This window comes from Fundulus heteroclitus, chromosome 23 (genome assembly GCF_011125445.2).
Source record: "Fundulus heteroclitus isolate FHET01 chromosome 23, MU-UCD_Fhet_4.1, whole genome shotgun sequence".
In the NCBI taxonomy this organism is placed as follows: Eukaryota; Metazoa; Chordata; class Actinopteri; order Cyprinodontiformes; family Fundulidae; genus Fundulus; species Fundulus heteroclitus.
Window position 1 is genome coordinate 20,034,505 of NC_046383.1, and position 10,974 is coordinate 20,045,478.

The 10,974-nt window shown below is 40.2% G+C and overlaps 1 protein-coding gene across 1 annotated transcript in view; it reads left to right on the forward strand.

Moving 5' to 3' along the window:
• Nucleotides 1-305: 305 nt before the first annotated feature.
• Nucleotides 306-10,974, forward strand: part of trpc7b (transient receptor potential cation channel, subfamily C, member 7b) — an 82,569-nt gene continuing 71,900 nt past the window's right edge. Inside the window, exon 1 of the mRNA XM_012871856.3 lies at nucleotides 306-941. Coding sequence (XP_012727310.2) covers nucleotides 451-941 — 491 coding nt within the window. The 5' untranslated portion in view covers nucleotides 306-450. The remainder of the gene's footprint in view (nucleotides 942-10,974) is intronic.

The following is a 10,974-nucleotide window of genomic DNA, read 5'->3' on the forward strand; positions in this document are numbered from 1 at the left end:
AAGGAAAGTTTAAAGAAAAGGTCCACGACACAGCCACTGTTGTTTGTTTTATTTGTTCCTCTTGTTGTGTCTCTTCATTCTGTCTTGGCTGATTGTTAGTTAGCAGAGCTTCATTAGAGAAACGTTTTATTTTACACAGTCGTTTAATAATAGTTGTTTGTGCTGGCCGTTTCACATGGTGAAGTGATATTTGTTTGTATTTCCCTTGTTCCTCACCTTCCATTTTGTAGGTCTGGCTTCTAGCGCTCTCTCTCTCTCTCTCTCTCTCTCTCTCTCTCTCTCGCTCTCTAATTAGTGCGCGCGGACCTCTGAGTGAAGGTGGAGGGTTTCGCTCTCGGCTGCCGCGCGGCGCAGGTGCAACTTGTTCAATGGAAACTTTGCAAAGCACGGGAAGATTTGTGCCACTTCGCTGAAATACTTTAAAGTGCATGCCGCTGCCGGACTCTCCCGATGTCTGACGCGGGGGAGGAAAGCGAAGGCGGCGGGAGAGCACATCTGTCGGAGTCTCCCTCGCCGCCTCTCTCGGTCAGTCTTCCCCTAGGATCTCCTTCCACTTCGCGGCCCCTGGACCTCTTCTCCTCGGCCTCTCCGCTGCTTGGGGACTCGGACCCGCCTTTCCTCGCCTCCTCGGAGTGTCTCCACCCGTCTCCGGGGAGCCCGGAACTCGGGGGCTCCACGCATTTCACGCCGCCAAAGTTCCGCCAGCGTGCCGTGGACGCCGGGTGCACCTCTCTCTCGCGGCCGGATGTACGCACAGATGTCGGATACGAACAGCGCGAGGAGCCGCTTCCCATGTGGGGAGGACGGGGCGCGGAGAGCACCGAGCGCCTTCAGTACCGCGGACAGAGACTCCACAGGGCACCGGAGCTCTCCGACTACGGGAACCACTTCTCTGCTGAGCACGTAACAGACACCGACTTCAGCTCAGACTCCCGTCAATCGTGAGTCCTGCCGGTTTTGTCTATCACTCGCAGTTTTAGTCAATATATAAATGTTTAAGTAAATATTCTCGAGGCCTGTGTAGAGTCCACCTGTCTGTACATCTATCAACTTTACCTTCTTTTGACAACATGCAGTTAGAAAGCAAACCCTGCATTCAGGTACTGTGATCAGAGATGCCAAATCCTCCTGTCAACAGGTACAGGTCAGGTTTAGTGACTGCAGGTCAGGATTTCCACTGAGCCAGTTGGGTAGAACATGTGGGAAATCATGCTTTAAACTCACGTCTGCTTTAAAATGGATCTCATATTAAAACACTACTATATTCACTGAATAATATCTGAACCGGTTGTGCCCCTATAATTGAAATGTGCTAGGTTTAGCTATTGCTAGAGATGATAACAGGAGTGATCAATCTCTCTCTCTCTCTGCTGTATTAAACTCACATTTTGCCTACAGGGTGTTCTCTTGTTATACCTGGAAAGAATGAAATGCAATGCAATCAGGTCTGGGTGTGCTTTTTGACCGCCTGTTGCAACCGGCCTCCAATTGAGCCAAGAATCTCTGCTTAAGTATAATTTCTCTGACGTAACTGGGTGGGTGAAGGCTCACCATTCTGAGCTGCTCTTATGTGGAAGTGCTCCACAAAGATCCAGAGGAACACGCACAATGGCACGTAATGAACATTTAGCAGCTTATAGCCGTCAGTATCAGAAGTTGAGAACGGCAGGCCTCTGTATTGGCTCTTTGATCTTGCCTGGTCTGCCTCTTTGATAGACCAGTGTTCAGCTTAAAAGGCCCATCATGGAAAAGAAGCATGTTGGCTCTCACTAATGCGTGTCACCTGAGTGCGATCGTGCATGAGAGTTGTCCAAAAGGGCGACTAGATAAGGTGGACTGGTCTGCTTTTAATTAGCATCACATTCTACTGAAAAAAATTACCTTTGATCTCAAAAAATACTAATTTGTTGCATTGCAAAGTCCATATTTAGGTGCATATTTAATTTAGACAAAGCAAGAAGCTTAGACTGTAATCGTTACACTCATCTCGGAACTGATATATCTGAACAGAAAAATTAATTTTCACACTTTGTTCTTGCTCTGCTTAATTTTGACTTGAAACCCAATCCTTCCCCTTTTTCTTTTTTTCTCTCCTTCATCTCTTGTTAAGTTGAAAATGACCCAGCATATGTGATTGCATAAACTGATAATAAATGATCTGGCACTCATACCTCAGAGAGTTCAGCTTTGAATAGGACAACATTCTGAGCAATTTAGATCCGATTATAGAGTTTCATTTTGACAGATGTAATTAAACACAGGTGACAAATGTGTACTGGAAGGGATACCTGAACATGAACAATAAGGGAAAAAAGATAAGTACAAATTAATAGAGATTTTGCCCTTGTATGAAGACATGAAACACAATAATCTGATTTTTTTCTTCTTCTTTTTTTGCAGCTATTGGTAAAAGATAAACCTTAGAAGAAGAGCAAAACATGACATTTCAACTTGGCCATTGATTACTTCGAAAAACCTAGTAAAAAAGTGCAAAATGACTGAAAGCACATTAATCATGTAGTTTATATAATTTAGAAGCAATAATTTAGATTCTTCTAATCCAGGGATTCCCAAGGGGGGACCCCTGGGGGGTCACAAAACAACATGTGAGGCCGTGACATGATCCAAATGATGATCCAAATTCCTGACTTTACAATGTCTTGTTATTCATGGATTTTTTTTTTTAATGTACAGCTATTCAGCACTAGAAAACATCCAAGTTATTTCTCACAAAAAGGTGAAACTAACCTCTATTTTTTTGTGGAAATTAACTCCTCTGTTCACAGTAATTTATTTATTTTTTGCAATTATTAGAATAAAGTCATATTGTAAGGAATGGAAGTATAAAGAACATTATGAGAATAAACATGGGGGGAAGACTGTACTTTTGTGTAAGAGTTCTCATAAAATTAGCACTATGTTCTGACTATTTTATGACTTTAATTTCCAAAAAAGAAAAAAAGAAAAGCCAACCCCCGCCATGCCAAAAGGGGGTCGTCAGTCTCTGGTCTTATTATTTTGGGGGTTGCAGGCTGATAACTATGGGAACTCCTGTTCTAGTCCATAACGGTGTATGGGTATTAATTTATTTATTGATGCCTTAACACCAGATTATTCTAGTCTGGCCGAAGATTTGTAACTTTCTTTTGCAGGTTTGCAGCTGTGTTTGTGATCAAAGAAGCGGTGTTTCCCCTAATATTTTTTTGTGCATTTTAAGTTAATGCATTAAAAATGGTTGATGGAAACGACAAAATTCGAAGTAACTTCTTCAATTTGACAACATATTTTTATGCTCACTTGAGGTGGTTTTTAGCTTTTGCAAAAAAAAGGAGAGAATACTCAAAACGGGAGATGGAAGCACATTTTCTTAATAAGTTCTGATGTATCGAACATTTACCTCACATGACTGATCAGCTGTTTCTGCTGTGAGAGTCTTGCTTGATATTCCCAAAATGTGCATAGTATTGCATTACTTTTTCTACGTCTTCAAACCGCAAGTAGCATTGCCAGTATGTGTTGACATGATGGAACAATGATAACTTGCCTGATTGAAACACATTCCCAAAAATGTCTTTCCATTTTTTTTTAGATATGTGGTTCATGCTCGTTTCTAACCTCTACATCCTGTTTATTACAGCCATGCATAATGGTATAATGGTGATTGGATAGCTTGGTTATTTTTTCTCTAAACCAGTGGATGGAAACTCCCCTAATAACTATTTTCTTGTTTTGTGACATTTTAAAAGTTTGCTCAATATTCGCATGACAGTTGGATTGAAACTTAGTTATTGTCTTGCCTCATAACCCAATTTCAGCTTAACCTCAACAGATTTATTCAGTTTTGAGGCAACAAAAGATTTATAGACGGGGGACTTTCTGAAGGACTTAGCCACTGTATCGTTGAGGTGCTCTCTGCCAATGATGCAGTATTTTAAAAATAAATTAGGATCAAACTTTGTTTAAATTTATTTCTCAACCAGAATAAACTCCAATTCAATGTTTCAATTTTACAGAATATGCTTTATCTGAATATAACAGAGAACTCTGCCAATGTGCTCATATTGTGCTCTTCCCATCCTTATTATTAGCCTTTTTTCTCAGTGTGTTCTCCCAAGTAGGGATGCACTAATCCACATTTTTTCACTTCCAATCCAATTCCAATATTGGGATTTGCTGATACTGAGGCTATTCCGATTCCAGAGCTCTGTTTGCTTTAATGTTATTATCATCATATTGTTGATGTTATTTTAAAAAGAGGCTGTAATAAATAGGGTTGGCCAATAAAACAGTAACAACATATATAGACATATGATCAATATCAATAGAAAATACCTCCAATAGAACGGTCTGATATTTCGTTGTTTTTTTTTTAAATAAAAAAAAAGTATGGCGTGAAGAATGGGGTGAAAGGAAAAAAAATAGTGTGACAGCACTTAGAGAAAGGTTTGAATAAAAGAGGAAATGTCATGTCCCCGGTTTGGCAGTTCAACAAAGAGTCAGACCGATGTTCTGTGCAAACTATGCAAGGCAGTTGTCCCTACCAAGTCTGGCAATACAACAAAGTTATTACCCATAAAGGGTAAACTTCCCTGCTGCTTAAAATGTTTAACCTAACTATATTTTTCACTTGTGATTTTGCTCTTCTATTTAATTCTATTGTATCCTTTGTCTTTTTTACACTCTTAAGTGTAGCAATTTGAGATGCAGTTCAATTCAATTCAAAAATACTTTACTAATCCCAAATGGAAATTAAATGCTGGTGTAACACATCGGGTTTCTTCAAATACTTGTAGATGCTGATGGTTGCAGGAAGGATCTCCTGTACCGGTCTGTCCTATAGCTGATCCGGAGAAGCCTCTGACTGAAGACACTCTGTTATTGTACAACAGTCTTGATGAAGAGGATGCTTAGGGTTCTCCATAATGTTCTTCATCTTATGTAGAATCCTTCTTTGCGAAATCCTCTCCAGAGGTTCTAGACAGGTCCCCACAACAGAGCCAGACTTCTTTATAAGCTTGAGCTTCTTCAAGTAGTTGCTCTGATGCTGATCACACTCTCCACACCAGACTTCTAGAAGATCTGCATCATCTTGTTACAACGAAGAAGGACCTAAGCCTCCTCAGCTACCGTCTGCTCTGTGAATTCTTGTAGACAGCTTCACAGTTGCGTCTCCAGTACAGTTTGTTGTCCAGGTGAACAAACGTATTTATTCTCCTCCACCACCTCCTATTCTTCTCCGAGTATGGTAACCGCATGTTGGTCCTATTCCTATCTATCCTGAAATCCACAGTCATCTCCTTTGTTTATCCACATTCAGTGTGAGATGATTGTTTTCACACCATGCCACCAAGTGGTCCACATATGTAAACCAGATGTAAAGTGGATGATAAAAAACATGTATTATTCTTATTCTTATTATCATTATCATCATTTATTGTTGTAATTTATTGTTGTTGTTATCTAATACTTACCCTTTCCAAGTAACATGTAACGTCATGTAATCAGCACAAATTAATTATACTAGTTGAGCAACAAATCATATATTTTCAAATATGAAATATTAAACAAATCGCAATAAGTGGGGGTATCATGAATGTTCACACTTAAATGAGCTACAAGTGAGATATTTACTATAAAATCAGTCTAAATCATTATCATTTGTCAGCTGGGATGAAAGTAACACTGCCTATAGCTATGTTTTTGAATGTTTACTGGCCTCCTAAGTCCTAATCAAACTTTTTAAATTATTTTAATGACCTATCTGCAATTTGTGTTGATTATGACTGTTTAATTATTGTGGGAGACTTCAACATTCACATTCACAGCCCTGAAAACAGAGTCGCAAAAGAATGGTGCAGCACACTTAGAAACTTTGGTTTAACTCAACATGTTAAGCAACCAACACACAAACAGGGATATATTTTAGACTTGATCATCACTAAAGGTCTAAACATTTCCAAGGTCATTGTAACTGATGTTGACCTATCTGATCACTTTTCTGTTACATTTGAAAGCATCAAATGTAACAGAATATTCTTTCTGGTACAGCAGATTTAATGTACCCTAACGACTCCTCGTTACAGAGGAGTGGACCAGTTTCGGTTCGATCTGCTGGCTTAAGCCGGGCGTACACTGTACGAGTTTTTCCCCTTTTCGGGCCGATTCTTCAGTCGTGCGAGCATTTTTTGAATCGGGCTGAATTTCAGCTTGATAGTAGAGGGGGGGAGGAGGGGGGACTGGCTTCTCACGACTACCTCCCGATCAGGAATCGGACGATCGGTGAAAATCAAACATGTTTGAAATTCAGTCGGCTGTCGTGAGGTTTTCGTGAGCGCATCCTGCTGTTCAAGCAGAGCTACGAGGGGGCGCCCTCCCCTCCTCTCCGTCCCCGCCAGCGGAGGGAGGGAAGCGGGCGTCCCTGAAGCAACCTCCGGCCGGTGTTGGGGAGGGCGAGCCGTCGGGTCCACGCAACGCGCTGGCCGCCTGTTTCGGCACTCCTCCGCGGTCCGCGCAACGCGCTGGCCGCCTGTTTCGGCACTCCTCCGCTTGCTGGGGGGGGTGGGTTGCGGGCCAGGCGACCTGCCGTGCCACGCGGCCGCCGATGCGTCTCGTCTCTCCTCTCTCTCCCCTCTGTTCCCCCGACGCCTCCTGCGGGCCTCGCCAGAGCTGGGCTCGAACCCCTGCTCTGGTTCCCTGTTCACCTACCGTCGCTCGCCTGCCTCTGCCACCACAGTGAGCGGTCCCAGAGGGGGCACGACGTACAGTGTGAGCAGTCCGGTCTCGTCCGAGCGTCGCGCCGCACAGATCGTGAGCGGTGAACTTTTTAAACCCCGCGGTTCCGTCGCACAGTTTGAGATGTATATAAGTACCACGACTGAAAAACTCGTACAGTGTACGTCCGGCTTTAGTGGTTTTAACGACTGCCCATTACTAAGGGGTGGACTTGTTTAGATTAAATTTGCATGTTATCTAAGCCATTGCAAGGCCTTTGTTGGGCAATGGTATAAAGCTTGTTACTCCACATTACTCCAGACTTTTTGAATTGAGAAAGCTTCCGGGAGAGGAAGCGAAACGTCTTCAACTACAGAAAACAAGTCCAGTTGCTTTGTTTTTTACTTTTTTTTTTGGAATTTGAAAACATAATTTCCAACGACTCATGTTGCCAAAGAGACATCATAAGAAAACACACCTTTAAGGACAATGCCACGGAAACTTACTCTTCTACTTCAACCTGGTGTTGTAATTCAGTAGATTCACTAGTTGATAACGTTCAGTCTAAAGTTTCAGACATCACTGACTGCATTGCTCCAATTAAAGTAAAGGTTGTTTCCGGGAAGAAAAAAATCTCTGCGGAGAAGTGTTCCAGCTGTTAGAAGTGAAAAAAAGGGTGTGTCGCAAAGACTAGACTTCAGGTTCACTGTGACATCTATAAAGAGTAACTTTACAGATATAACTTCAAACCAAAAAATGCCAGGGGAATCTTTCTTCTCTGAGATAATCAACAAAAACTTTAAAAATACTCGTAGCTTATTTGCCACAATCGACAGGTCTGTGTCTGTTACTTCTGAACTCCACTCCACCACGGCATGTAATGAATTTTCTGACTTCTTTACTGAGAAAATACAAAAGATTAGAGGGGCAGTCTGCACATCCATATCAAGTTCAGAACTAAAACTGTCTCCAACTAAAAATGATCTCGACAAAATGTCCCAATTCAGCCAAATAAACTACAAAAGCTTAGAAGAAATCGTTCACCAGCTAAATTCCTCACCCTGCTGCCTTGATGTTTTACCCACAGCTTTCTTTAAGACTGGGTTCCCTTATATAGGAATTGTTTGACCAATCTGTATAATCTGACCCAATCTGTATAATCTGATTGAATTTGACTTTGTAAAGTGCCTTGAGATGACATGTGTCATGAATTGGCGCTATATAAATAAAATGTAATTTAATTTAATTGAAAAGTAGTTTTTGCCTGTCATAACGTCTGATTTGACTCAGATGATAAACCCTTCTGGCAGGAAGTATTCCCCTGTCCCTGAAATAGCAATTATCAAACCACTGTTCAAAAAGAACATCCATCCATCTATTTTCCATCATGCTTTATCCCTGTTGGGGTCGCGAGGGGTGCTGGTGCCTATCTCCAGCATTCAATGGGCGAGAGGCGGGGTACACCCTGGACAGGTCGCCAGTCTGCCACAGTTGAAAAAGAACAATTTAGACAAATTACAACTGCAGAACTACAGGCCCATCTCAAACCTCCCCCTTATCAGTAAGATTATTGAAAAAGCTGTGTTTCAACAATTAAACACCTTCTTATCAATGACCAGCCGCTTTGACGTTTTCCAGTCAGGTTTCCGTGCTCACCACAGTACAGAGACCGCCCTTGTCAAGGAGTTTAATGATATCCATATAAATCCAGATTGTAGAAGAACCACAGTGCTGGTATGATTGGACTTCAGTACAGCATTTGATATTGTCGATCATTCTGTTAGAGCGCCTGGAAAACTGTGTCAGCCTTTCTGGTACAGCAGGTTTAAATCCTTCTTAAAGGACAGGGACCTTTTTGTGTCAGTAGGTAACTTTACATGAGAGACTACAGAAATAATATGTGGGGTTCCCCAAGGGTCCATCTTGGGTCCCATCCTATTCAATATCTACAAGCTCCCTCTTGCTCAGATCATAAAAGTTATGGTAACATCAGTTATCATAACTACACAGACGACACACAGCTCTACATCACCATGTTATTAGGTCACCATGAACCCATTCAGACACTGAGTAAATGCTTAGAAGAAATTAATGCATGGATGTGCCAAAAATAAAACAACACTGAAGTAATAATTTTTGGACTGATAGAGGAGCGATCAAGAGTTAGAGCACAGCTTCAGTTTAAGTGAAAATTCACAGCAACACACTGTTTAAAAACAGCATATTAGATTGTTTTGATTGGTAAGCTGTTGTACCAATTTGAGCCACAAGGTGTTAGTATTACTTATAGCTCCTTTAACTATCAGAAATAAGCATTCAGTGATCACTAAATATTATTTGGTGTGAATTAGACTTGTGTGAGTATCATTAGCATTTCATTTATCATTGATCTGGCAAGAAATCAATATTTAGACTGATCTGAATTGTAAATCCACTTATTTTGCAAACCTTGAATTAAGTTATTGAATTATACAACAAAATCCCCAAACAATGAGCAGACATTAGTCAAAGTAGCGTATGGTTGATTGTCTAATATATAGTTGTTTAGAAATGTTCAAGATCCTGTGCAGATCTGCTCCAGGAGGGCACACAATGTGTCCCACCTATTTTAGTTGTGGCACTAGCTGAAGACGTGCATAATTGCATATAAAAATAAAGATAATGTGTATGTATGGTTATTAATATTTATGAGGTTGTAGGGGCAGAAATTATGGATTGAGACAAAAAAGCCTAAAAATTATATTGAATAAATAAATAGCCCTGAAAAAGAATGATTGTGATGATATGGTAATGCTAAACATTTAAAGCATGGTGGGGTAATGCATTTATTATTTAATTCCTTTTCAAGAGTTTGTTAGCTTATTTAAACCGTGATTTATTGCTGTGGTTTTTATTATGTTACTATTTCTTATTGTATCTTAGTTTTATTTTCTCTATAACCTTTGTACATTTTCAGTGTTATTTGTGTTTTGGTTAAAATTATCCTCTTTGTCTGCAAAAAAAAAAAAAGTTCAGGATCTCGTGAATACATTTACATTGCTGTATCAGTATGTGTAATATTGATATAATATAGGACCGTTTAGACTGCAAAAATGTTAATATATTATAAGTGTTATGAACTTGTATCGAGACACTGTTGGCAACAGATGCTCACATTGGACACAAAGCGTCAAAATGCTAAAGGTCACAGAGTGATAGAAGTACAGATGACAAAGAGAGGAAAGAAGAACATTGTCGTATATTGTCATCACAATATTTCTCGTTATTATTGACACTGCAAAATTGTCTAAAATCGTGCAGCTATAATTAGATTTTAAGTGGTACCAGTAATGTTGCAAAGCCTGCACACCCCCGGATAAATTGTCCAACTAAAAGCCAAATATTAGCAGTGTCTGATTTCAGTCTTTCAATCTTTATCAGATACAAGTAGATTTCTGACAAAATGTAATTAAACATAAAATGTTGCTTTCATAAAGAAGCTAGCAGTCTAGACCAATTTCTACACCACACAGAGACTCTGTTTTCTTGGGTTCAATCGTTTTCTTTTTAAAATACTTATTTTGCAGGAAACGAGAAATAATGGCTCATTAATTTTACATGTGGTCAACAGCTAGACAGAACATAATTTAGAATGATGCCATACTGTAAATGTATGGTGTGATGTGGTTTATTGTAAAAGCCGCGCTTTCCTGTTTCTCTGCCAGTTTTCTGTCCACTTGTTCCAAGAGTGATAAAAATGATCCCTCTTATCTCATGTTAGGTACATCTCAGTGCAATGTGTAGATGTAGTCATAACATGTTGTGCATTGACAATTTAAAGAATCTCTCTTTTGGGGAGAAATCTGTTATTTGTCCCCAAATCACACAGACAGCTTCTCTCCATCTATCTGTCTCCATTGTGTGTGCCTCCTCTTGTCCACATTGCTGGATTTCAACACTGAAATGATGCAAATAATTTATATTTCAAGAACAAATCACAAACAATCAAATCTGGATGGAGAACAAGATTAAAAGAGATGGGAAAAGGCAATTTATTACTTGACTATAATGTTGTCCAAATTTGCTGGCAGCCAGATTGTGCCTCTGCTTATGAGGAATCTTAATGCTTTAGATTTTGCTGGTGGTTTAATGCTGCTAACATAGACTGTAGCGTCTAACTCATTGCAAATACACAGCCACTGATTGGCCCTGGGCGTTTGTATTAATTTACATTACATGTTGCAGATGATGTATGCCATGTTGACATTATGCACGGATAGCCTG